The sequence below is a fragment of the Echeneis naucrates genome, chromosome 11 (genome assembly GCF_900963305.1).
Source record: "Echeneis naucrates chromosome 11, fEcheNa1.1, whole genome shotgun sequence".
NCBI lineage: Eukaryota > Metazoa > Chordata > Actinopteri > Carangiformes > Echeneidae > Echeneis > Echeneis naucrates.
This window is the reverse complement of record NC_042521.1, coordinates 141,369-168,893: the sequence shown is the minus strand read 5'-3', so window position 1 is coordinate 168,893 and position 27,525 is coordinate 141,369. Positions and strand designations below refer to the sequence as shown.

Sequence of the window (27,525 nt, the reverse complement as noted above, 5' to 3'; positions counted from 1 at the left end):
TTGCTGTGTGTGTGGGAAAAGTACAGACAGAAGGGCCGTCTAATGAAGCACCTGCTGGCCACAGAGCCAAAAACTGAGACCAGCGCAGACATTAGAATGTGATGGCCCAGCCATTTAACTTGACAATGAGGATGATGGAGTTCATTGATTTTCATGTTTTACTTTGAACTTTTTTGGTTTTAACTGATTAAATGATTAAATATCATGAAATGAAATCTGTTGTTAAAGGTCACTCACCCAGACAGTTTCCGCTGATCCAGGACCAGCTGCTGGATCTGACAGGGTTCAACTCCCAGAGTCACATCTGTATGAACCAGCTGTTATGAGTTGTTCCCCAGAGCGTCCACCACATAAATAAACTGTCAGTCATCATCAATTACTTATGAAGACAGAAAACAAAACTTCAGGTGACCCCAGCTGAGAACTGGACCAGGTTCAGGGTCACCTGCCTTCATCTTTATCACTGACAGTCCTCATGTGACCTGATTCCTAATTTTACTCATTATTAATTTAAATGATTAGATGAAGATGATAATAAAGATCAATAATCAGCTTTTAATGAACTGATCGTGTTAATGTGAAAACAAAGAACAGACACGCCAGGATACTTTTGGTCTCATAACTGATTTATTACACAATAAAGTGTTGGGCTCATAATGTACCTGAAATCCAGGATGATTCGGTTCCTGGGTTCTATGACATTATCCAGAACCTGATCTGACATGAACCATGTCCACTCACATTTATAGGCCTTTTACTTTGACAGTCAGTACCAATACAAAATCTGTAGGTTCAGAGTCCAGAAGCAAGACCGGTTAAAAAGTTTGTTGTGACAGTGGAATACTTCATTGCTTTGATTTTCAACATGAAACATTCACTTGTGAAAAATTAAACAGGTCATCATGAACCTATTTCAGGTCCCGGTTTTTGTGAGTCTGTGACCTGAGGATTAAACACATGCGTGTTTTTTGATAAGTAGCTTCTTGTTGAAGCCTTTCCCACAGATGTTACACTGGTAGAGTTTCTGACCTGTGTGGATGGTCATGTGCTCTGTCAGATGAACGTTCTGTTTGAAACTTTTACCACAGATGAAGCAGCTGAATGGTTTCTCTCCAGTGTGTATCCTCATGTGGGTCTTCAGGTTCCCCTTCAGACTGAACTGTTTCCCACATTCAGAACAACTGAATGACTCTTTGGCAGGAACCCTTTTCTCTGTTTGACTCTGACGTAGCTGTGATGACTCGCCCACACACTTGTGCGTCTTTAGTTGTGTATACCAGGTGAACCTTTTGTCGCACGCTGTGCAGCTGAAGCGTTTCTCCTCAGTGTGGACCGACATGTGCAGGGTCATGCGTCTCTTATGGGCAAATCGTTTGCCACAGAAGGGGCAGCTGAATGGTTTCTCCCCGGTGTGAATTCTTATATGAAGCTGTAATGTTCCTTTCTGGCTAAAGCTTTTGCCACAAAAGGAACATTCGAATGGTTTTTCTCCTGTGTGAATCCTCATGTGAGCTAATATATTCCCACTGCAACTGAAACGTTTGTGACAAATAGAACAGCTGAATGGCTTCTCTCCTGTGTGTGTTCTCATGTGGCTCATCAGGTGATCTTTACGACAGAACATCCTCCCGCATTCAGAACAGCTGAACGACTCTTTATCGCCACTGTTACCTCTGACATCATCACGCCTCTCTGCTTTTATCTCAGAATGAGGTTCACTGGGTTCAGCCTCAGATTCTGTGTTTCTGTCATCAGTAAGAAGTGCCAAGTACTGATCCGGGTTCAGGTTCCTGGGCGGTTCTGGTCCTGAGTCAAGGCTGTGGTTGGTATGTTTGGTTTTGTTCTTTCCCATGTGGATCCTCATGTGTCGACTGACGTCTCCACTGTACCTGAAACGTTTTTCGCAGACAGAGCAGCTGAAGGGTTTCTCTCCTGTGTGGAGCCTCATATGACTGATGGAGTTTCCCTTCTGAGAGAATCTTTTCCCGCAGAAGGAGCAGCTGAAGGGTTTCTCTCCCGTGTGGATCCTCATGTGCGCATTTAGGTGCGGTTTGCGGCCAAATCGTTGGCCGCACTCAGAGCAGCTGAAGGAGCGCTCGATGGCGGAATGGGGAAAATCAGGGACTTGGTTGTTGTTCAGAGACTTTAGACCAGAATCCAACTCACCAGGGTCCTCCCAGTCCCCATCACTGATTTCAGTATCTGATGAGTCTGAATCCTGAACATCAGGACCTGGTTCTAGGGATCTGTCTGGTCCTAGTGCTGCCCCAGAGTTTCTGGTCTCAATATGTCCCTGATGAGACTGTGACGACTGAAGCTCCTCATCATCATCATCCTCAGTCTTCACAGGGACAGGACTGAATGTGGACTTGGGGACATCAGTCTCCTCCAGTCCCTGAAGCTGCTCTTCTTCCTGACTGGTCAAGAACTCCTCCTCCTCCTCTTTGATGCGTGGAAGGAGTGGATCCTGATCCTGGTCCTGGTCCTGGTCCTGCTCCAGACCTGAGGTCCACTCCCGATGTTCATCTTCACCAACAATCACAGTCCGAATATCTGAAGGCAAGACTTAAGCAGAGAAAAACAAACATTATGTCATCGTCACATGATCAGCTGATCGCAGACACGATTAGTTTGGAAAAAAATGGAAATAAAATCTGATCGACTGTTCGACTCTTTATGGACCTGCTGCATCAAAGTCCAAACAAAACGTCTTGCTGGTCATCGATCTGAGACTGAAACCTCAGCCCACAGACCTGGACCATCATCATCCTCACACAAAGTGTGGCTAGCTAGCGCCACATAATTTCAAATTAAAAGCCCCCTGCAGTCCAGTAACTGTCCTTTGTTACGTCACAGTGTCACATGACGTCACAGGAGCCGTAAATCATGCCAAGATCTAAGACACACAATTTGGACTTCCTTTAAGTTTCACCAGTCCAGATATGAACCAGCTCTGAGATCTGACTGGAGTCCCACACAACAGACACACAACTGTCGTGTGGGACTTCAATTCGTCAGTGTGACAAGTGACGCTAACTTTAGCTTAGCAACATTAGCAGAGCAGTTTCCCGCGCTACAAAAGAACAAACCTTCTCCTTCCACATTCATTTCCGGTTGAAAAAACGCCTCCACCGGTTGATGACGTCGCTCCATCGCCGGCTCGAAACGAACGAACCGGTTCGTTTTGTTTCTCGGTTGAACTCTTATCCGGTCTTCGGTCTCCGGTAACGACGTTCGACGCTCCGTCCGACACACTTCCGGGAACGAGTTTCACAATAAAATCCTCCTTTATAAAAATAGAAAGCTGATGATAAAATTTTCGTCACTGAAATGTTAAAGCAGCCATAAGATTGTAAATCTACCGACTTTATCATAACTGAATAAACAAATCAATGGGTGTAAAATGTGACAAATTAAGCTGCGTCAGTTCTGAGTGAACTGGATCTGAGGATTTCTGTTAACAGGACCTGGACTAAAAGAGAAGGGTATCAAACCCAGAATTAACCTGACTCCTCTGAGGTCAGAAGTCACAGTCTCATCAGACACCATGTAATCTGTGACATCAGCATCCTGTCTGCTTTCCCACAGTAAAAGTCTCAGAGCAAAATGAACTTTGACCTCAGAGAACAGAGCTGACTTGTCAAGATTATGTCCAGGAGCTCCAGTTCTGAAGGCGAGGAGCCCCGAGGCCCGTTTCTGAACCAGGATTCTGGTCTATGGCGTCATCACTGACATCAGGAACGGCCTTTTGTAGGCGGGAACCATCTCCTGCAGTCACAGTTCACTTTCTGTGGAGACATCTCATGGAGACACAATGTGTTGATGTCGGTGTGTTAATGTCAGTGTGTTGCGTGTGTTGACAAATCAACAAGTCAAAGCAGGTGCAGAATAAACTTTATTGACTGAAACAGAATCACAAGGTACAGAAACAGGCTCAGTTCCCTCAGACCTCAGGATCAGAGCCTGATCGTGATCAGAGAGTGAAGACTACATCATTAACGCTGAGGACGGTTGTGTGGTGTCTCTATGTTGCTATAAGATGAAAAGACACCCCCCCCCCCCCCCCCCCCGTCTCTGACAGAGGTGCAATGAGTCAGAGTTTTAACACCCCACGAACATTTTGTCATAGATTCAGCAAAAGAACTGTTTCACCTTCCCAGTCTGTCAGGTTTCCTGTTGGACTCAAGCCTTTGCCACAGAAGGAGCAGCTGAAGAGTTTCCCTCCAGTGTGCGTTCTCATGTACATCTTCAGGTTGCCTTCTCCACCAGCCTTTCACTGCACTCACAACTGCCTGCAGCACTGTCACCTCATCAGCTCTGATTTCAGCGCTATTGTTCTTGGACTTGGATCCTCCACAGTTCTCCCCATCACCCCTGGAAGCTGACTCACACTGAACACCCAAGCTGGATCTGGTCTTCATGAGCCCCCTTTTCCTGCCTCAGGTGCTCACTGGAGCAGAGTCTCTGATAGACTCTGATAGACCTGCCTCTGGATTTTTCTGCCACCCCATTTGGATCAGAACTACTATTCGCACATTAGGAAGCTGTAGGATTTCTCCTTCCTCCTTCATACTTTACTTCACCACAAACCTTTTCTCACACACAGAGCTGCTGTACCGTGGGGCCAGACTCAGGTCCCCTGGTCTTGGTCGTCTCACTTTCCTTCACCTCACCGGGGTACATAGTCTTGGAATTCAGGACCTGGTTCTGAATGACCCAAGTCTGTTCTTATTCCTGATCCAGCACAATCCTCACCCTTAGTCCTGGTCTCAGCTACCGACTCTTGTGTGTCTTTGACACATTTGTGCTTCTTAAACACAGATCGCCAAATGAACTTCCTGTTGCAGCCATTGCAGCTGAAGCGTTTCTCTCCTGTGTGGCAGGCCATGTGGGAAACCAGGTTTCCCTTCTCTGTGAACCTTTTCCCACACACGGAGCAGTCGAACGGTTTTTCTCCAGTGTGAATCCTCAGGTGTTTCCGTATCGAGCTGCTGCTCGAGAAAAACTTCATACACACTGAACAGCCGAACAGTTTCATTCCACCATCCAGAGTGCGATGCAGCTGAGACGACTTGCTACCATCACGCCACGCAAACCTTTTTCCACAGGCACAGTACAGGAAGCGCTTCTCCTCTAAAGGGGCATGCATCTGATCTGTCAGGTTCCCTGACGGACCAACGCTTCTCCCACAAAAGGTGCAGTGGAACAGTTTCTCTCCTGTGTGAGTTTTCATGTGAACCCCCAAAATTGCAGCAGTTGCAAAGATTTTCCCACACTTAGGGCATTGAAGTTGCTTCTCTGGCTCACTTGTCTCCTCCCAGTCCTCACAGCTGACCTCAATCTCAGCAACAAACAACTTTGAAGCTTTGTGACCAAGAACTTGACCTGAGTCCCCCTGTGGTACTGGTCTCCCTTCAGAGTCTCTGGTCTCAGTCTGACCCTGATGAGCCTGTGAGAACTGAAGCTCCTCTTCATCATCCTCGTCCTCAGTCTTCACAGTGACAGGACTAAATGTGAACGTGGTGACTTCAGCCTCCTCTAGCCCCTGGATCTGATCTTCCTCATGATTGGTCCAGACCTCGTCTTCTTCCTCTTTGATGTGTGGGGGATTTGGGTCCTGGTCCTCTTTAGTCACAAACAGCTGCTGGACCTCTGCAGACAGAGACAGACATCATGTGAGACCATCAGACAGGTTTGAGTTTCATACACAAACCAGTTAACTAGTTTCTTAAGTTCTGTTTGTAGTTAACTAGTATTTTATGTCAGGTACTAATCAGACTAATTTGGATCAGCGGTCCAGTGGTGAGAGGGCAGAATCGAGTTGTAAGCCGTCAGTTAGCCGCATTAGCTTAACCACGGCCTGAAACAGAAACTGACCTGCTCTGTGCAGCCGGACTTCGGGCTTCAGCACGGCATCGAGCAGCTTCCTCTGCCGGCAGATCTCCCTCTCTGACCGCTCCGCTCGGTCTTCGTACTCCGCCACGGTTTCCTCCAACAGACCGACGATCTCCTCCGCCGCCGCCGTTAGCCGCTCGGTGAGCAGCGCTCTCAGCGCCGGGACCGGAGCCGGTTCTGGTCTTTTCTCCAGCTGCAGCAGAAAGTCTTCGGCGGCGGCGCTGATCCGCTCATGGACCGACACCCGCAGCAGCTGCACGGCGCACATCTCCCTCCTTTTCTGCGCCATTTGAGCTTCGAGCGAACAAAGAGACGCAGCGGAGGTAAACAGACACACCGAGTTCCGCTTCGACCGCTGTTCGCTCAGAGGAGAGCGAAGCGACGGAGCGAGCAGCGACCTCTGCTGCCCCGGAGGGGAAAGACAGGAACCGGACTGGGTCTGAGGGTCTGAGAGGCTGAGGGGCTGAGGGGCTGAGGGGCTGAGGGACTGGGACTGGGTCTTAGGGTCTGAGGGTCTGGGACTGGGTCTGAGGGTCTGAGGGGCTGAGACTGAAGGTCTGAGGGACTGAGGAATTTTGTCTGTTTTAACGTGTTTCTTTCTACCTGAACTCTGACCCCTGAGACCACAGGGTCAAATTTTACCACATTACAGTATTATCTTCATCACATCATCTATGTTTATTTTTGTTTGATAACTTTTTGTAAATTAAACAGTTCTAATAACACAATCATGATGTGAAACCTCCAGAGACCCATTGAGTGTTCTACTCCCAAAAGACCTGATCTTTCTCCTTCAGGCTCTGTTTGACTTATAGTTGAAGATCAGGAAGATAAACTTTAACAAATCTGAATCAGGAGGTCCACTTATGGACCACGTCTGTGGTGTTTTGATTGAACACTTTTATTTAACATTTTTTAACAGATCAAATTATTTATTGTGAATCTATTCGGAACAGAGGAAACCGAGACTTTCTGGCACACTTTGGCGTTCGGTCACATGACTCTGGCCTATTTGGTGTCATGGCTGTCACAAACACACAAAAACACTGGACCAGGATTAGTTTGTGTTGTGGTCAGGTCAGACACCGTAACTCAGATGTGCCTTGCCTCCTTATTGCTTCTCACTGTTCTCTATCAGACTAATTAATCATCCAAGCCCCAAGTCTGTGGAAACTGAACCAGTGAGATCTGAGGATGAACTGGGACCTCTTGCTGAGGCAGGAAACATCACAATGTACTCAACATTTTTTCTTTTTCTTTGCCTGACAAAGTGTCTGTTGACTTGGTCACCTGATGGTCCTCAGACTGGGTCACCAGACCGTCAGTAGCATGCAGCTTCATGTGTCTCTTCAAGTGTCCAGTCACAGTGAAACATTTGCCGCAGACAGAGCAGCTGAACGGTTTCTCTCCCGTGTGGATTCTCATGTGAATCTTCAGACTCCCCTTCTGGGCACAGCTTTTCCCACAGATGGTGCAGCTGAATGGTTTCTCTCCTGTGTGCACTCTCATGTGTTTGGTCAAGTCTCCCTTTTCAGCACAGCACTTCCCACAGAAGGGGCAGCTAAAGGGTTTCTCTCCCGTGTGGACTCTCATGTGTTTCTTCAGGTCTGTTTTCTGAGCACAGCCTTTCCCACAGACAGAGCAGCTGAAGGGTTTCTCTCCTGTGTGGTACTTCATGTGTCTGTTCAGGTGCTCCTTGACGTGGAAACTCTTGTTGCACACAGAGCAGCTGAAGGGTTTCTCTCCTGTGTGGATCCTCATGTGTCGGGTCATGTTGCCCCGTCCACTGAAATTCTTCCCACAGAACAGGCAGCTGTATGGCTGCTCGCCGGTGTGACACCTCATGTGTGCTGTCAGAGAGCCGCTGTCTTTGAAGGACTTGTCACAGCCAGTGCAGGGGAATGGTCTCTCCCCCGTGTGATCTCTAATGTGTCTATTCAGGTTTCCCTTCAGACTGAACCTTTTCCCACAGTAGGAACAAGGGAACGGTCTCTCTTTCATCAGTGACATTCCATCAACATCGCTGTTTCCCGCCGGCTCCAGTCCCGGCCGAGTCCTGCTGGACCGAGTCCAGTCACAGTCACTGTCGTCAGTCTCTGTGGAGACTGGAGAATTATCTTCACTTACTGGTTCTAAGTGTCTGTGTGGATCTGGATCATCCTTTGGTCCTGGTCCAGCGTCTCTGGTCTCCTCGTTCTGACCCTGATGAGACTGTGAGGACTGAGGCTCCTCTTCATCTTCATCATCATCATCATCATCATCATCATCCTCAGTCTTCACAGGGACAGGACTGAATGCGGACTTGGGGATCTCAGTCTCCTCCAGTCCCTGAAGCTGCTGTTCCTCCTGACTGGTCCAGACCTCCTCCTTTTCTTCTTTGATGTATGTGGTAAACCGATCCTGGGTCCGGTCCAGGTCCAGACTGGAGTTGCACTTCTGATGATCAAGGGAGACCTGCTCTGTCCTCACCGACTGCTGCTGAACATCTGCAGGACACACTGACACACAGACACACGAGTTAATGATGTGTGAAACCCGCGCAGACACAGACCTGGTTCTGACACAGAGACCTGATCCTGTTCCTAATCCAGGTCACACTGAGCCAAGAACCAGAGCTATCAGGTTTATTCGTGGGGGTCCAAGACTAAATATCAGCTCAGGGGAATAAGTGAGCTCTGATTCTCTAAGAAAAGAACAACAGCCACTTACGACCACAACCCAAATCCAGGTCTGGGTGTCAGATACAGTGATGTCCCGGGGGGGGGGTCAAATCTGACTCCAAAGGAACCAGAGCAGGAGAAGACTACAACTCCCATGATCCCTAACTGAACTGCTGCATGACTCTGGTCTTGTTGAAGCTTGACGTTCATCCAGAGTTTCAGGTGAGGTAGTGACCCGGGTCCAGCCCTGATTTGGATCTGGTTCAACCCAAACACCGGATGAAGCTCAGATGAGTCACATGACGCCATTTCACCTGCGACGGCGGCAGTGAAACGTCGGACACCTGATCAGATTTCCAGGTGAGTGGAAACATTCAGCCGAGTCAGAGACTACAGCTCCCATGAGGCTTTGCTGGCTCAGACTGACGGGAGTACCGTCTGTTGCCTGGTAACCGACTTTGTTTTGTGTTTCAGACGTTTTCACCAGTCTGTCTCAGTTCAGCTTCCTGTTAGCCGCTCATGCTAACTGACATTAGCATGCGGGCCCGGTCCAGAGAGGGGACTGACCTGCTCTGTGCAGCCGGACTTCGGGCTTCAGCACGGCATCGAGCAGCTTCCTCTGCCTGCAGATCTCCCTCTCTGACCGCTCCGCTCGGTCTTCGTACTCCGCCACGGTTTCCTCCAACAGACCGACGATCTCCTCCGCCGCCGCCGTTAGCCGCTCGGTGAGCAGCGCTCTCAGCGCCGGGACCGGAGCCGGTTCTGGTCTTTTCTCCAGCTGCAGCAGAAAGTCTTCGGCGGCGGCGCTGATCCGCTCATGGACCGACACCCGCAGCAGCTGCACGGCGCACATCTCCCTCCTTTTCTGCGCCATTTGAGCTTCGAGCGAACAAAGAGACGCAGCGGAGGTAAACAGACACACCGAGTTCCGCTTCGACCGCTGTTCGCTCAGAGGAGAGCGAAGCGACGGAGCGAGCAGCGACCTCTGCTGCCCCGGAGGGGAAAGACAGGAACCGGACTGGGTCTGAGGGTCGGAGGGGATGAGACTGGGACTGGGTCTGAGGGTCTGAGAGGCTGAGGGGCTGAGGGGCTGAGGGACTGGGACTGGGACTGGGTCTGAGGGACTGAGGATCTGAAGGTCTGAGAGGCTGAGGGGCTGAGGGACTGGGACTAGGTCTGAAGGTCTGATGGTCTGAGGGACTGAGACTGAGTCAGTGTATTTTAGGAATAAACTCCTGAATGAACTTCTGTACATTTTAACATCAGACCATCTGTTTTTATCAAATTGTTTTACACCAGTTTGAATTGTATGTCTTTTGTATTCATGTTATTGTTATTATTGATGAGGAAATATTTGAAACACATTGAATCATTAAATCACTCTTGACTTTTGACCTCTGAACTTTGTGTGACCATGTGACATGTTTATTTTGAACATGAACATGAACAAATGTGTTTCAGAAAGGACAACACACTATTGATTTTTAATGTGCTAACATTAGCCTCTAAAGCTCTGTGTTCATTATTGTTTTAAAATGAAATCCAGACATTCAATATAGAATTCAAACGTACAGCTGCCAATCAGTGTTGATACAGCTGTAAACAAATAAACAATATCGACAAAAAAGAAAAATGAATGACACTAAGGTCTCAACATATATAACATATATAACTTCTTCAGATGTTGAATGAAGCCACAGTTCCTGCAGAGATCATCAGAATCCACCTGAGTGAATGACGATGGATTAATGTCTTCTCTGGCTTTAGGACGTTTCATTCAGATAAATATATTTTTCTTTCCCAGCTCGACACTAAAGTCTCCAAGGACATATTTACTTTTCAGCCGGTGAAGATAAATAATAATGAATGAGAACTGTTTATTGTTCGAACTGTTCATTTAACGCCACTGTCACTGTTCATCTGGTGCCAATAAAGTTTTTTAAAGTCCGCCGTTGCTAGGATATTGTAAACTTCCCGCAATGCCGCGTTGCTATGAGACAGCGGTACTTAAGATGGAGATCGTTCACGTTTACACGAAGCTCCGCGGTGAGTTCGGCCGCCAGAGTTTGTTCTCGGACCGGCCTGCCGAGCTGCTGGTGGACCTGCACCCGGACCCGAGTCTGGGTCTGCACCTGATCCAGAAGAGCCCCAGAGACCAGGCGGTCCAGGCCTCCAGGGACAAGTCGGAGCACCAGGTGGGACTTACTGCTCTCAGTCCTTTACAGCGTCACGTGTCTGAGGAACGTCACAGCCTTGTACCTCTCCCTGTAGTCCGCCAACTCAGCAGCTAACAAGTTTTCAAACAAGTCTATTCAATACCACTAACTAACCTGCTAGCAGACCTATTCAGTCAGAACATCACCTGTCTCTGTCTCAGTCCTGATCCTCAGCTGTGTCCAGGTGAACTCAGGTCATGTGACTCGTTTGTCCGTCCAGGTGAACACTGAGCGCTTTGAGTCTGACAGCTGTGGGATCAACCATGAGGAGGGGGGGTGGCCAAAAGACGTGAACCCCCAGGAGATGGAACAGACCATCCGCTTCAGGAAGAAGGTGGAGAAAGACGAGAGCTACCTCAACAGCATCCCGCAGTTGGGCAGCGTAAGAGCCACTTGAGTCTGCATCAGACCACTATAGACCACTACAGACCACGTAAGACCACTATAGACCGCTATAGACCACTATAAACCACATCAGACCACCTCAGACCACTATCAACCACTATAGACCACTACAGACCCTATCAGACCACTACAGACCACTACAGACCACTATAGACGACTACAGACCACATCAGACCACTATAGACGACTACAGACCACATCAGACCACTATAGACGACTACAGACCACATCAGACCACTATAGACGACTACAGACCACATCAGACCACTATAGACAACTACAGACCACATCAGACCACTATAGACAGCTACAGACCACATAAGACCACTAATTGGTTCAGTCCTGGTGAGTTCTGGTCTTCTCAATGTGGAGACAACCTTTTGCCACGCCCCTAGCTGTGTGATGTCATCATGTGGGCTAGGTCATGGAGCACTGCATTAGAGAGAACAGAGCCGTGGACATTTACCAGGACCACTTTGAGGCGGAGGAGGAGGCAGCGCAAACTCCAGAGCCACCATCCGCCAAGACCATCAACGTGTTCAGGTGCAGCTGATCGCAAAACACATTACGGATCAGCTCCTGATCGATCAGCTCCTGATCAATCCTCTTATGTGTGCAGGGATCCTAATGAGGTGAAGCGGACCATCTCCGGTCTGTCGTGGCATCCTGATGGCGGCAGGAAGCTGGCGGCCGCCTATTCCTGCCTGGAGTTCCAGAGGACATCTAGAGACATGAGTCTGGACTCCTACATCTGGGATGTGGGTGGGTGGTGAGACAACCCTGGATCTAAGACCAGCAGGGTCCAGTTCTCTGACAGACCTGTTCCATTTTCCAGAAAACCCCAACAGACCAGAGATGGCCCTGAAACCGGTTTCAGCCCTCATCTGTCTGGACTATAACCCCAAAGACCCCCACACTCTGGTGGGAGGCAGCTACAACGGGCAGATTGGTAGGTCCTGGTCCAGACCCACTCAGGGGGGATTTCTTGTCTGTGATGAGGGTCTCTAAACAGGATTTTGTTTTTTTCCAGTGTACTGGGACACCCGGAGAGGCAGCCGGCCGGTGGAGTTTTCTTCTGTGGAACAGAGTCACAGAGATCCAGTCTACAAGATCATCTGGCTCCAGTCCAAGACCGGGACTGATGTATTCTCTGCCTCCACTGATGGACAGGTGAAAACCTAGTTGGACTACCCAGAACAGGGACCATGTCTTCTTTAAACCTGTGACACAATTCTCAGCCATGTGTTTAGACAGTAAAAGCTCTGGTCTCTGTCCTCCAGGTTCTGTGGTGGGATGTCCGGAAGCTGAGTGAGCCCACAGACTGTCTGGTTCTGGATCCAGGCAAAGAGGGGAACCTGGATCGAGCTCTGGGAGCTGTTTCTCTGGAGTTTGAGCCCACCATGGTAAGTCCAGTTGACCCAGCAGGAGCCCAGGAAACACCACGTTTCAGGATAACTACACTACATTCTGATCCAGACTGAAGCGGATTGTGGTCTAAAAAGTGGTCCTCGATCACACTGAGACTCTGTGGCTGGTTCTGCACTTGAAACAGAGACAGATCAAAAGAGGGAAGAAGTCAAACTCGTCACATTAAAGAAGGTGGTTTTAAGATGGCCTTCGACCTCTGTGTCTGCAGCCAACCAAGTTCCTGGTGGGGACGGAGCAGGGTGTAGTCGTCTCCTGTAACAGGAAAGCCAAGACGGCAGCCGAGAAGATGGTGTGTACGTATGATGGCCACCACGGGCCGGTGTATGCTCTGCAGAGGAACCCCTTCTTCCCGAAAAACTTCCTGACTGTGGGAGACTGGACTGCGAGGATCTGGTCTGAGGACGTTAAGGAGTCCTCCATCATGTGGACCAGGTAGGACTAAACCTCTGCTCAGTCCGACTCTGGGTCAGTCTGGGTTTTCAGCCCTGGGTTTGTTTCCTCAGGTACCAGATGTCATATCTGATGGACGCCTGCTGGAGTCCAACCAGACCCTCCGTCTTCTTCACTGTAAAGATGGACGGCGTGTTGGACGTCTGGGACATCCTGTTCAAACAGAACGATCCCACCCTCAGTCTCAAGGTGCTCTGACGACCCCCACACATGGTGCTGTTAACAAAGTTGTATTCTTGATGATTGTGTCGTGTGTGATTGTCCCCAGGTGTGCAATGAGGCTCTGTACAGCCTTCGTCTCCAGGACAACGGGCGACTGGTGGCGTGCGGGTCTCAGCAGGGCGGGGCCACACTGCTGGAGATTTGCCCCGGATTGTGGACTCAGCAGAAAAATGAGAAGAGTCTGCTGGCCGCTGTAAGAGTCATGATTTGACTTCATGAACAAAGTTAGCTAACAACAGAGTTAAATAATCCGGATCAGGATCACGAGCTGAGTCTGGAACTTGTGTGTGTGTTTGTCCAGATGTTGGAGCGGGAGACGAAGAGGGAGAAGATCCTGGAGACTCGTCAGAGAGAAGAAAGACTGAGGGAGAGAAGTCGATCAGAGCAGAGCAGGGAGGGGGAGGGCGGGAAGGACGAGGGGGAGGATTCCCCACACCAGCTCCTCCTGTCAGCTCAGACACACTTCTACAGCACTGTGGACTCACAACAAGGTGTGTGTCTGTCTCTACAACACATACACACTCACACATACATATCAAGACAACTTCAATTGTTGTTTTGACCCTGTTGTGATGTTGTGTTACAGGTTGGAGTCCATCAGAAGTGAAGAACGAAGCACGTGGTGAATAAAAATATGATTTAGAATTAGAATGTCTTTATTGTTATTGCACATATACAATGAAATTGGATGCAGTCCTTAAGGTGCTGGTTTAAAACAATTTGAATACATACTTACAAAACACAACAAATGACAACATTCACATTCTGTGGGTAGGTTAAAGGTGCAGGTGTTGCAAAAATTCACATTTACAAGTATTGGACGGTTCATCGGTTCGATGTTGATTTTCTTAAATTTGTTCAGTAAAATAAACATTCTCAGAAAACGTGTTTCTTTGGAATAAATTACTTTAAAGAACACTAGAAGTCATTGAGTTCAAACTGAAATTCAATTCTGGTTCTCTGATTCACTGCTTCAAATAAACTTACATAATTCATGAAATTTTTCATGAATTATTAACATTTTATTTGTTTATTTGCTGGAATGGGTCTTAATTTCTTGCGGCTTTTGAACAGACACCCATTAAAATTGAACTGGACAGGAAATGATCACCCGTCAGCAGGTGAGGACACACCTGAGGTCCGGCTGCCCCCGGATGAAGCGGGACTTGGGTCTTGGTCCGGGTCCAACAGGTGTCTTTGGGTTTTACAGGTAAAGTTTGTTGTGTCCAGGCTGGATCTGAGTCAGAAGCCTCTGATGTTGGTCTTTCCCTGCAGACTCCCTCACTCAGCAGCTGATGGGGCGGCCAGGACCAGAACCAGGAAGACCCACAGGCCTCACATAATAAAGACCTGGGTGAGAGAGAAATGATCAAGTTCACCTACAGTCCCAGATGTGTGGTGTGACCAGGTGAGGACCTGGACCATTCCGCTGCCAGCACAGCTCAAGTTGACCCAGGATCAGCAGATCCAGACAAAGACGTCTCGCTGGTGTTGTCCTATGAGACTGAGGATAGTGACGGCTCTAATCCCAGACTCTCATCCAGCAGACTGAAGCCGAGCTCTCCTTCATGAGGTGGAGCTGGTCTGCGGTCTGTGTGAAGAACCAGGTGAGAGCCCTGCCAGCCGCAGCCTCCACATCTAGACTCACTGGACCCCAGGAGGAGGGGGTACTTCAAGAACCAGCCTGACACCAAAGTCCACAAGGACCAGGATTAGGATGGGTGTAATACCTGTGGGAGGAGCTTTTATCCGGAAAAACCTGAACCCTGAATTCTGGGAGGACCCAAAAAGAAGAGGTGGAGGGGGAGGAAGAGGAAGACGTGAAGATTGTGTTTCTAGTTCTGACCTCACTCTGTGACCTAATGATGACATCACAGAAGAGGATTGTCACCATCATGTGAATTTTACAGTAAAAAGTTGGTTTGTTCATTAAAGTTAAAGCGTTAAAATGTAAAAAAAAAAAAAAATATTGGAAAAGTAATTTTCTGTTCATTTTTGTAGTTTATTTTGAAAATAATGACTTCCTGCAGGCTTGAGTTTAAGGAGCTTTATTGAAATGGGGGTCTTTCGTCAGACATGTCGGCTGGTCTGAAGACTTCAACGATTCACTTCTGGTTCAGTTGAATTTATTTCGATCTGAAACCAGAACGAGCATCGCAACAAGCCCCCAAAGGATATATTCAAATAATATTCTGTACTGGTCACATCAGTCCGGTCTGAAGTGGTCCAGAATCTTTAGCTATAAAGACTTTTAAATAAACGTAATTAAAATGTGAGCTGACGGATTCGTGTTGAAATCCGGATGGAACCGATAAAAGACTCACGTGTGTTCGGCTCGTTCCGTCTCTTTGTGTTTTACGTGGCACATGTTCAGAAAACCGGCCGGTGTAACGAGAAGCCCGAAAATAGCGACTAATTAGTTCTACCAATAGAGCTGCTTATATCTATTATTTAAATTCTCTTTAATAATCCTGTAAAATCGGTAATCTTACGGATTATTCCGGCAGATTGCCCGTTTTCAGAACGCTACAGTGAGTTTGACGCAGGAAGTGGCGTCACAACCGGACGCAGTGAACGTTAACGTCCTTACGCAAATGCGCTGGGAGGTGATCCCGGAAGTGGCCCCGCATTGTTTACATTCTGGTCTTTGTTCTGCTGAAATGTTGAAGAAACGGACGAAAAGCGCCGAAAACCGGAGCCTAAAGGCCGTGATCGACCAGCAGCTGGCGGCCGCCGCCGATCACGTGTTCCGGCTGCTGGAGGAGCGAAGCCCGGCCGACCTGGAGCTGCTGAGGGAGCTGCTGACGGAGCGGATCACCGCGGCCGTGGAGCACATCCTCACCGCCTTCAGAGCCTCCAGGACTGCCCGCGGACAGCCACACGGCCCCGGGGACGATCCGACACCAGGACACGGAGCAGACAGGACAGGTCGGTGTCCGAGATCAGATCCGAGTCCAGTTTGAGGACTCGGGTTCACCTCATGAGTCGGAGTTTTGAGCCGAAACACACGAACCTCATCACATTAACAGTCAGTCTTATTGTTCACTTTGAGCTTCACCGTGACGTCACACACACACAACAAAAAGATGACCGCTCAGTCACGTGACTGTTCAGCCTGAACATGACGCAGACTGAGGTTTCTTGTCTGACCTTTGAAGCCATAGACTATATAATTTTTATTCATTATTTTAGCTGATGGTTGATGGCTGACGTCTATTTATCAGCTGATCTGATGTTTCCTCTGCAGAGCTGTGTCTGTCCGTCGGTGTCCAGAGTCTCACTGAGGACAAATACCTAAAGGAGCCTGTTCCCAGTACGTCCTCCAGACCGGAGACCACATCTGAACTGGACCACCGATCAGCCTCTCTGGAGGATCCTGTCAGCGAGGAGGATGAGGATGATGAAGAGGTGACAACTCACTGCTGCAGAGTGTGCGGGAAATCCTTTGACCGAAAAGGCTTCTTGATGAAACATGTGGAGAAACACTGGAAAGAGGCAGCATGTCTATGTGGCTTGTGTGGGGAGTACCTGCAGTCCAGCGACAGTCTGAAGCTTCACCTTCAAACACACCGTGACAGCAGCAGGACCTGCGACATATGTGGCAAGAAGTTTCCCTCCATCCGAGCTCAGGAGACGCACCTGAGGTTGCACACAGGAGAGAAACCCTTCAGTTGCCATGTCTGCGGAAAAGGCTTCAACCAGAAGGGCAACATGGTGACGCACATGAGGATCCACACGGCAGAGAAACCGTTCAAGTGCACCGTCTGCTGCAAGGACTTCAGCCACGCCGGCTCACTGGAGCGTCACATGAAGGCCCATGACGGACAGATGGCATTCAGCTGCAAAGTCTGTAGGAAAGGGTTCGCCAAGAGCGCAGAGCTGAGACGACACCTCCGCAGCCACGAGACAGAGGAGCAGCCTGCCCTCAACACTGGACGCAGGAAACCAAGTCTGACCCCCTCACACCACTGCAAGGTCTGCGGGAATGCTTTTCACAATAGAGGAAACTTTGTGCGGCACGCTGAGACTCATTTAGCTGATCCTGAGCGCCGCTGCGGCATCTGTGGAGAGCAGGCAGAGTCCTCAGAAAGTCTGCAGGTTCACATCCAGAGTCATAGAGAGACCAGCAGGATTTGCGACATCTGTGGCATTAGCTTCAGGGACATGGAGATCCACATGAGGACTCACACCGGCCAGAAACCCTTCAGGTGCAAAGACTGTGGGAAAGACTTCCCCAGGAAAGGCTCTTTGGAGCGCCACATGAAGCTTCACGCTGGCGAGAGACCATATATCTGTGAATTTTGTGGGAAGACATTCATCGAAAATACAGTTCTGAAGAGACACATAAAGAGCCATACAGGAGGGAAGCCAAGGATCTACTCCTGCGATGTCTGTGGCAAAAAGTTCACAATGAGCCAGCACCTGGATGTGCACAAGAGGATCCACACCGGTGAGAAGCCGTACACCTGCAGAGTCTGTGGGAAGAACTTCAGGCAGATTGGCAACCTGGACTCCCACATGAGGATCCACACAGGTGAGAAACCATTCATCTGCAGCCTCTGTGGGAAAAGGTTCCGCCAAAAGATCTCACTGGAGACGCATGAGAGGTTTCACAAAAAAGAGAAACCATTCAGTTGCCAGCTCTGCAGCAAAGGCTTTGTTCAGAAGATTGATCTGAAGAGACACATGCTGACACATACGGGAGAGAAACCCTACAGCTGCCTTGTATGTGGGAAGAGCTACCAGGAGAAACGCTCAGTGGACTCACACATGAAAGTTCATGACAGAGAACGAGCTACCAAAGAGACAGCAGAGACTCCCAGCCTGAAACGACAGGAGGTTCACACTGACTTCATCCAGCTGTGAGTCACTGCAGCAGCCGGAATCAACTCCAGCATCACGTCATCTCGTTTTTCAATTGTTCATTCATCTTCAACCTGGAGCCAATCCCAGTTCACACTGGGCGAGGGGCGGGGTAAACCTGGACAGGTCTCCAGTCCATCACAGAGACAGACAGACCTATGGACAGTTTAGTGTCACCAATGAACCCAAACAGGACCTCCTTTCCTCAGCTTCAGTCAGACCTAATTCACAGGAGGAAACAAAGAACTAGAACACACAGAACCTGGTCAGGGGTCTAAACAGGACCACCCTCTCACCAGTTGAGAACTTTCACACACACCTGATGTGATGATGTCATCAGACAAACAGGTGAGTTCAGAGTTCAAGCTGAATCATGTAAAAAATTTTAATCTTTGATATTTTCCGTCTGACTTCCTCTTTTTATTTCTTTTTTTATTTTCCTGGTTCTTGATCAGAATAGAATAAAAAGATTTATTATAATTTTATTGACTAAAATCAGATTACATGTCCTTCAAGTTGCTGCTTCATTAAATATGGAATTCGGAAATCTTCGAGTCAGTGAACTCAAAACTTTCATTTATACAAAGTTGTCAAACAAAAATAAACATAGATGATGTGATGGAAATAAAACTACAATGTGTTAAAATGTCCAGGAGAACATTTGATCTTCCAGTCTCAGGGGTCAAAGTTCAAGCAGAAAGAAACACATTAAAACAGACCCTCAGTCCCTCAGACATTCAGACCCAGTCCCTCAGACCTTCAGTCCCAGTCCCTCAGACCTTCAGTCCCAGTCCCAGTCCCTCAGACCCTCAGTCCCAGTCCCTCAGACCCAGTCCCAGTCTCAGATCCTCAGAACCCTCAGACCCAGCCCCTCAGCCTCTCAGACCTTCAGACCCAGTCCCAGTCTCAGACACTCAGACCTTCAGCCTCTCAGACCCTCAGTCCCAGTCCCAGACCCTCTGACCATCAGACCTTCAGTCCCAGTCCCAGTCCCTCCGACCCTCAGACCCAGTCCGGTTCCTGTCTTTCCCCTCCGGGGCAGCAGAGGTCGCTGCTCGCTCCGTCGCTTCGCTCTCCTCTGAGCGAACAGCGGTCGAAGCGGAACTCGGTGTGTCTGTTTACCTCCGCTGCGTCTCTTTGTTCGCTCGAAGCTCAAATGGCGCAGAAAAGGAGGGAGATGTGCGCCGTGCAGCTGCTGCGGGTGTCGGTCCATGAGCGGATCAGCGCCGCCGCCGAAGACTTTCTGCTGCAGCTGGAGAAAAGACCAGAACCGGCTCCGGTCCCGGCGCTGAGAGCGCTGCTCACCGAGCGGCTAACGGCGGCGGCGGAGGAGATCGTCGGTCTGTTGGAGGAAACCGTGGCGGAGTACGAAGACCGAGCGGAGCGGTCAGAGAGGGAGATCTGCAGGCAGAGGAAGCTGCTCGATGCCGTGCTGAAGCCCGAAGTCCGGCTGCACAGAGCAGGTCAGTCCCCTCTCTGGACCCGGACGACGCAGAGCCGTCACACACATCGGATGACACTTCCGCTCCGCTTCAAAATAAAAGCCCGACAGACAGAGTGAAGTGGCGTTTCTGTGTCCGGTTGTTGGTCCCGCACAGTCTGATCCAGTACCAAAGTAACCAGTTCGTCCTGATTCCTGAAAGTCAGAACATCAGGCTTCACCAGGTCCCCCTCCCTAGACTCAGACAGGTTCAAGTTTAAGAGTCATAGTTCACTGAGTACGTGATGAAGGTGAACGTGTCTGTCAGCTGATCTCCCCCCTGGTTTCCCCTGTGCCCTTTCTGATGATGTCAGGTGTGGGCGGGGCCTCTCGGAGAATGAGCAAGTGTTTGTGACAGATTTGTTTTACCGAAGGTTGTGATCTCACTGGGAGAGGAGCATCGGGTGTCAATCACACACACGATATCTGTGAGAGCCAATGAAAGGCAGGAGGGGTGGGACTAGAATAGAATGTAGGTTGATCAGCTGTTGATCAGCTGTTCTGTCTCCTCAGAGGTGAACCAGACAGACCACCGGCCTCCAGACCCTGCAGACCAGAACCAAACCACATCTGAACTCTGCAGCAATGACATCTCCTGCCTGCCGTCACCCCGCTACCCTTCCCTGACCTACAGCCATCCCGTGTCACCAAGCAGCTCAGTCCTCCTCAGTGATGCCGACCCAGACAGTGACTGGACCGAATCAAGTCAGACTCTGAGATCCCAGAGGAAGAAGCGACAAGGCCGGCCACCACTCACGGTCAGAAACAAACGGAAACGGTCGACCCCTGCTCAGACCTTCAGCTGCCATGTTTGCGGACGAGCTCTGCAGGGGAAAGGCTTCCTGCTTAAACACGTCCTACAAGTCTGTGCCAAAGACCCGGACTGCCGGTGTGGCTTCTGTGGTGAGTGTCTCCACTCGGCCGACCAACTGACGGCTCACCTGCAAATGCACCAGGAGAAGAGTAAGACCTGCTCCTTCTGTGGGAAGAGCTTCCAGTCCATCCTGGCCCAGGAGCTGCACGTCCGTTTGCACACTGGAGAGAAACCATACAGCTGCGATGTCTGTGGCAAGAAGTTCAGCCAGAAAGGAAACCTGACGTCGCACATGCGAGTTCACGCATCAGAGAAACCCTTCCAGTGCACTCAGTGCAGCCGTGCCTTCTGTCACATGACTTCATTAGAGCGACACATGCATGAGCACGATGGCATGGTGACACACACCTGCAGCATCTGTGGCCAGGACTTCAGGAAGCAGCACAACTTACAACGCCACATGATGACTCATCACACAGATGGCCACAAGCCGAAGAGATACCGCAGCTCAGCGCCATCCTACGTCTGCAAAGTGTGCGGGGAAACGTTCCACAGGAAGAACTTCTTATTCAAACATGTGGAGACTCACCTGCAGGACCCGGACTGTGGCTGCGGACTCTGTGGACATCGGTATGAGTCCACCACCAGCCTTGCCACACACCTGCGCTCCCACCGCGAGGTCAGCAACACTTGTGATATCTGTGGGAAGTGTTTCCCAGCTCACGCTGCACTACAGATGCATATGAGGATTCATACTGGAGAGAAACCACATGTCTGCCGCTTTTGTGGGAAGGCTTTCAACCAGAGTGGCAACCTGAAGACCCACCTGAAGATCCACACGGGCGAGCGGTCATTCTCCTGCAGCCTATGTGGAAAAGGCTTTACGCAGAAACAGACACTGGACACTCATGTCCGTTTCCACAACAAGGAGCGACGCTTCCTGTGCCAGGTCTGTGGGAAGGGCTTCATGCAGGACGTGGACCTGAAGAGACACCTGCTGATCCACACTGGGGAGAAACCGTACAGCTGCAGAGTCTGTGGGAAGAGCTTCCAGGCCAAGAGATCCCTCAATGGACACCTCAAAGTCCACATAGCACGGGGAAGTGAGACCAGACCAGAGCCAGACCAGGAATCAGAACAGCGGAAGACGGACGGTTTCTACTCTGGATTCCTGCAGTTATAGAGACCAGGGTCAGAGACAGGCACCAAGAACAGGATCTAGTCTGAAGAGGGTCAAGTGGTTCCCCTACTGAAAGTCGCATCAGACTAAAAGAGCAGAGGTCCAGGTCTCTGACCGAGATTTAACAAACCAGAACCATAGTTGTCAGGCGATCAGGTCTCACACCTGTTGGGAAGCCTGCAAAGTCCTGAATGAGATCACCAGGTAGACCAGCATTGTGGTATTTCTCAAAGTAAGATTGCAAACTGGTTTTGATTTGGCATTATGTCTGAGGTCAGGACTTAGTTCAGGTACCAGGTTGGTTAAAGTTTCTGAAATTGAATAAAAGAATTCTGGTGACTTTAGTTTCCTCTGTCTGTGGTTAGCTCTGACTGGTCACACGTGGTCCTGAACCTGGAGCTGAGCAGGAAAAGCTGCTGATCTCAGTTCTGGTCTCAGGTCTTTGATAAAAGCTTCTTTAAATAAATCAAGAGATTCTATGATGGCATCATCACCCTTAACATCTTTGTAATTTCCTAGTACAGCAGCCATGTTGACAAATCCCGCTGCTATAGTTAGTTTTCTCTGTGTTCCTGACCTGGAGCCTGAACCACCAGACCGGATCTGGAGCTACTGAGGTAAGTTCAGGTTAGGGTTAGTTTTCTGGGTTTTTTTGTCCTACGAAGGTGATCGCTTCTAACTTGGGTAAGGTTATCACCATGACAACTGATGCTGAACTGAACTGCTAACCTGCTCTGGAGCAGGTAAATTGCAGATTGAGACCACTGAGTTTAAAATCCCCGCCCACTGGCCAATCCTGTGTTTCAGAAAGTCACATCACACACACACACACAAGAACTCAGGGCAGACTCAGACAGCTCTGTCAATACAACCGGCTTGGTCCCTCTGGGAGCTTTTACAGGCGCTTGAGTCCAGACACCCTCAGAGTGTTGACGGTCCATAGACTGTTATTACTTTAGGACTTCAGGACAGCACTGGATACAGAACCTGAACCAGAACCCTGCAGTGGATCCACACAGTGACACATAATGGAGGTTTTTTGTTTCCAGGACTCTGGACATCTCAGGACATGAGAACAGAGTTTTATGATCCAACAGGAAGTTCAACATCAGAACCAGAACTGCTTCATTAACAGGAGAGGTCCAGGTCTTCAGTCTGGAACAGAATTAGAGAGCATCACCAAAATTTTATGATTAAGAATATTCACACACAGAAGTTAGAACATAGATAGATAAAAAAATAATATTAAGTATAAGGTGACCATGATAAATAAATGAGTAGAAATAGTAGGAAGAATGGAGTAAGAACCAGGCTTCAGTCCTCAGTCGTGGTCCAGTCTTTTATTTTGTAGGAGCAGGATTGGGACTCTCCAGACCAGCTGGGAGGACCACCGTGAATGGATCCATTAGAATTATATTTAAAATGTAACGTAGATCCGGGTCCTCCGGTCCAGCAGGGGTCAGACTCCTCCATGTGGTCCCGGTGATCCGGAACAGACCGGGCCAGGGATGTAGCTCTGTGCCGGGATGGTTCTGACTGATCCCCCGGCGCCCTGCCGGTTCCGGGCCCTGACGGACTCTGTGTCGGAGCAGCTGCGGCGGCTCGGGGAGGAGGTCCTGGGGCAGTTAGAGGAGGGCAGCGCCGGGTCCGGGTCCTCCCAGGGCCCCCTGCTCCACCTCCTGCGGCGGCTGTTCACCGAGCGGCTGGCGACGGCGGCGGAGCGGATCGCCGGTCTTCTGCGGCAGGAGGTGGAGGAGTACTGGCGGAAGATGGACCGGCAGAGCCGGATCCTGGAGGCGGTGCTGAGCCCGGTGGTCCTTCTGGACCGGACAGGTGAGTCAAAACTCACCGGCGCCATGTTGGAACTGGATCACCGCTCTGACTGTCACTAGGCAACCAGAAGTCAGCCAATCAGAGGTCAGACAGACACGTCACCCCCAGAAAACCTGGACTGAAAGCCAAATCCACATCAGAACCAGAACCACATGGACACGGTACAGCTCTGAGGATCAGGTGGACCAAATATAGAACTGGTGTAGAACTGGACCGACTGCAGGTCTGAGTCCACTCCCTGTTTCCACTGAGGACTTTTACTGTGAAATTCAGCCGCGCTCTGGCAGGTGTGGGCGGAGTCAGAACTGACCATCTGAAGTAAGGATGATCATTACTCCTCGGATAAACTCAAGCTGTCAATCACATTAGTTGCTATGGTGACACAGAGTGTCTGCTGAGCTATAATCTAATCTTGGTCCTACTCCTGGTCCTGGTCTGTCATCAGGGATAGTTTAATTGTGAAAATATGAATAAACACCTGATATATTACAGCGTTGTTCAACGTGGACCAGACCAGACCATCAGACCTCTGCTCAGCCTGATTGGGTCCAGTCAGATAGTCTGATCCAGTGTAAACTTGGATGTGGCCCACATCATCCTGGTTTGATGTTTCAGAAACCAGGAGGAGGTTCCAAGAGGTTCTGGTGGTTGAGGATCAAATTAGATCAGCTGATTCTTTTTTTTAACAGTTTTGTCTTCTCCTTCTAGACTCTGGCTGCTTTTCACCTCTCAGGACCAACTCTGATAAAATCCAGATCATGGTCTCACCTCCAGTCGGGCCCATTCCCCTTGCCACAGTCCCACAAAGCCCCGCTCCTCTCTCCATAGTCCCTCTAAGCCCCACCTCCTCAGATGTCTCTGTGGTTGAAAACAAAGAAAGACACAGCGGTGAAGACCTGCAGATGAGAGAGGTCGGTGGAAAGCGGCTGGCAGAGTCTCACCGCTGTGATGTCTGCGGGAAAATTTTCTGCCAAAAACAGACTTTGCTAAAGCACGTGGATTCCCACGCAGAAGACAATGAACATCTCTGTGGACTGTGTGGACAACGTCTTGTGTCCTCCAAAAGTTTGCTGGACCATCTCAGGTCTCACAGAGAAATAGGGGGGATTGGGAGCAAGACTTGTCAGGTCTGTGGCAGAACTTTCCAGAACATGGAGACACACATGAGGAGACACACAGGAATGAAACCATACAGCTGCGATATCTGCAGCAAGTGCTTCCCCCGAGCCGGGGCCCTGAGGAGGCACAAGAAGATCCACAGCAAGACCCCCAAAATCTGCCCAGTTTGTGGCCTGAACTTCACCCAGAACCTCAAGCTCCAGCAGCACCTGAAGACCCACAAGGATAATGATGCCAACCAGAGTGAAGATGAAGGTCTCCAGGTGGAGATGCAGAGATCAAAAAGAGACAAAGCACAGATGTCCAGACTTAAACCGTCTGCAGCACTTTGCTGCAGAGTCTGCGGTGAATCTTTCCACAGTCGAGGGTTTTTGAGGAAACACGCTGAGATGCACTGTGGGGAGTCTCAGGGCATCTGTGGCGTCTGTGGACAGCAAGTGGACTCACCTGATGGTCTGCTGACCCACTTGCACTCTCATAGAGAGACTGGCGGGACCTGCAGCATCTGTGGGAAGAGCTTCCAGAACATGGAGACACACATGCGCACCCATACAGGGATCAAACCGTATCGCTGCAGTATCTGCAACAAACACTTCCCCCGGGCTGGAGCGCTAAGGCGCCATAAGAAGATCCACAGTGGGGAGAGACCGCACACCTGTCGACGCTGTGGGAAGGCTTTCATTGAGAGCAGTGCTCTCAGGACTCACAGTCGGAGTCACCTGTGGGAGATCCAAAATGATGAGGATCTGAAGGGTTTGGGGGACTCACAGCACCCGAAGGCTGAGGTAAGTCCACCAGTGCAGAAGACCACGACTCTGAAGCAGACCTTGCACTGTTGTAAAGTCTGCAGTGAATCCTTTCAGAATATAGGCGCTTTAAGGAAACACGCAAAGAGTCACTCAGCAGAGTCTGTCTGTGGCGTCTGTGGTGAAAGTTTCCTGCCCTCAGAGACCCTGATAGGCCACCTGCAGACCCACAGAGACACAGGCAAAATCTGTCACATCTGTGGACGAACTTACCAGAACATTGAGACTCATATGCGGAGCCATACTGGAGTCAAACCGTATCACTGCAGTATCTGCAGCAAATCCTTCCCGAGACCTGGAGCACTACAGCGTCACAAGAGGATCCACAGCGGAGAGAGATCATACATCTGTGAATTCTGCGGGAAGACGTTCATCGATAATGGTGCTCTGACGACACACATCAGAAACCATACTGGGGACAAACCGGCGCACCGAGTCTCCTGCGAGACCTGTGGAAAGAGCCTGGCCTCAGTCCATGTCCTCGAGGTCCACAAGAGGATCCACACTGGTGAGAAGCCATTTGAGTGCCGTGATTGTGGGAAAACCTTCAGGCAGGTGGGAGGCCTGAATGCCCACATTCTGACCCACACTGGGGAGAGACCATTCAGTTGCAGCCTCTGCAATAAGAGCTTTAGCACCAAAGGGTACCTGGAAACTCACATGCGGTTTCACAGGAAGGAGCGCTCCTTCAGTTGCCACCTGTGCTGGAAGGCCTTTGTCACGAAGAACGACCTGAAGAAGCACCTGCTGACCCACACCGGGGAAAAACCCTATAGCTGCAGGGTCTGTGGGAAGAGCTACCAGGAGAAACGCTCCAGAGATGTCCACATGAAGGTCCACCAGGATCCCCAGACTGGCAAAGAGTCTGTCAGGAGGGATGGCGGTCTGCAGCCAGACTTCATGCAGCTTTAGATTCCACACAGACCTCTTCAGGCTGGTTCTAAAACTTGTAAAGTGACCAGTTCTTCAGTTGTCACCAAGGAAACCAGACCAGATCAAGAACCACATAAATGTGTCTTTCACCTTCCTATTTGATAGATTTATTTTTCCAGTGATTACATCACTAATGGTAATCATGGGGATGATGAAAATGCTTCTTTGTTTTTCCTTCAAACAAACTGAGAAGTTTAAAATAATAAAAATCAAAAAATCTAAAGTTTATAGACTTTATAAAAAAGCATTGTTGTGCGTTTTGAACTATAACAGACAACTTTGAATAGGTTCTTTGCATCACTGGTTAACTTTCCGCGCTCTTTGAAATATCCTCATGCATCACTGAATATGTTTGTTGATTCAAAGTATTTATTCCAGGCGACATTGAATAAGTTCCTTGGTTCACTGTATTGGAATTGATGTTCATGTCTTTGACCATATTTCATTATAAAGAGCAGTTCCAGGAATGGATGAATTATTTTTAGGTTAAAATATTCCTCAATAAGAATTTTTGGTCCCCAACTTAATTCCCTGACAATGTGGTTTCTGATTTTAGACAGAAATGCGTTGTCAAAGACACATTAGAGACAAACTAGCTGATTTGGAATTAAGGACATCCAGTTCAACTGATCTGAATTTTGGGGATCCTGTTTGCATCGTGAAACTTCCTGTCTGCCTCACTTTGTGTTTGTGCTTGAAACCCACGGGACAGACTGGAGGACAGAATGGGACACAGAAGGATCCAGCTCTGCATCTGGGCCATCTGGAGACCCTCAGAGTGTGAGTGTGTGTGTGAGTGATCATTTCCAGGAAGCAGTACAAAGAGGTAGAGTTTGTGTTTGCGTGTTAAGTAATTTCCTGGTCAACAGAATGTATCCTGTTAAAATCCACGCACACGTGCGTATGTGTGTGTGTGTGTGTGTGACATCACAATAAAAGTCATGGCATCAGAAGTCATTGAAGAATCATCCATGTTGAGGTCAAAGGTCGCTCAGCTTCAGTTTCATAACTGCTTCAGGCTGACAGTTTGTTTGTTTACTCTTCAGGAGGGTCAAAGCTCACGGATCGATCAGCTGTTTGGTTTTCAGGCGCGTGCTCCTCATATTTTTACAGTCACGCGCGTACACGCTGCGCCTCCTCCTGATAAATTGAATCTTTCTCCGCACGCGCACAGTCAGAATAATGAGGACTGCCCTCATGCCCTCCGCCTCACACACGCGC

General features: G+C 49.4%; 4 protein-coding genes across 6 annotated transcripts; 3 read left to right on the top strand and 1 right to left on the bottom strand.

The window, feature by feature from the left end:
* Positions 1 to 615: 615 nt before the first annotated feature.
* Positions 616 to 9,580, bottom strand: LOC115051362 (zinc finger protein 236-like). The gene is made up of 5 exons (XM_029514760.1): positions 9,123 to 9,580; positions 7,223 to 8,393; positions 4,756 to 5,042; positions 3,090 to 3,254; positions 616 to 2,565 (listed from the first exon to the last, which is right to left on the bottom strand). Exons 1-5 carry the CDS (start codon positions 9,427 to 9,429, stop codon positions 950 to 952), a joined length of 3,546 nt encoding a protein of 1,181 aa, XP_029370620.1. The 5' UTR covers positions 9,430 to 9,580; the 3' UTR covers positions 616 to 949.
* A 987-nt stretch (positions 9,581 to 10,567) lies between these two features.
* Positions 10,568 to 13,906, top strand: dnai2b (dynein, axonemal, intermediate chain 2b). The gene is made up of 12 exons (XM_029514759.1): positions 10,568 to 10,750; positions 10,992 to 11,153; positions 11,598 to 11,719; positions 11,796 to 11,938; positions 12,012 to 12,125; positions 12,207 to 12,346; positions 12,457 to 12,579; positions 12,813 to 13,036; positions 13,108 to 13,243; positions 13,323 to 13,469; positions 13,578 to 13,767; positions 13,863 to 13,906. The coding sequence occupies exons 1-12, from the start codon at positions 10,568 to 10,570 to the stop codon at positions 13,904 to 13,906; spliced, it is 1,728 nt and encodes a 575-aa protein (XP_029370619.1).
* A 1,447-nt stretch (positions 13,907 to 15,353) lies between these two features.
* LOC115050564 (gastrula zinc finger protein XlCGF57.1-like) lies at positions 15,354 to 21,982 on the top strand. 2 transcript variants are annotated; one of them, XR_003841212.1, is made up of 3 exons: positions 15,354 to 16,204; positions 16,524 to 18,487; positions 20,133 to 20,263. XR_003841212.1 is itself a non-coding variant. In XM_029513431.1 (2 exons), exons 1-2 carry the CDS (start codon positions 19,296 to 19,298, stop codon positions 21,614 to 21,616), a joined length of 1,791 nt encoding a protein of 596 aa, XP_029369291.1. In that variant the 5' UTR covers positions 19,053 to 19,295; the 3' UTR covers positions 21,617 to 21,982. The 2 variants fall into 2 exon arrangements, 1 of the variants encoding a protein (XP_029369291.1); XM_029513431.1 differs by lacking the exons at positions 15,354 to 16,204; positions 16,524 to 18,487 and adding an exon at positions 19,053 to 19,602 and having other exon boundaries at positions 20,133 to 21,982.
* Positions 21,983 to 23,124: 1,142 nt separating this feature from the next.
* Positions 23,125 to 27,159, top strand: LOC115050563 (zinc finger protein 2-like). 2 transcript variants are annotated; one of them, XM_029513429.1, is made up of 2 exons: positions 23,125 to 23,446; positions 24,155 to 27,159. In XM_029513429.1, exons 1-2 carry the CDS (start codon positions 23,140 to 23,142, stop codon positions 26,281 to 26,283), a joined length of 2,436 nt encoding a protein of 811 aa, XP_029369289.1. In that variant the 5' UTR covers positions 23,125 to 23,139; the 3' UTR covers positions 26,284 to 27,159. The 2 variants fall into 2 exon arrangements, with proteins under 2 accessions (XP_029369289.1, XP_029369290.1); XM_029513430.1 differs by having other exon boundaries at positions 23,331 to 23,764.
* Positions 27,160 to 27,525: the final 366 nt, after the last annotated feature.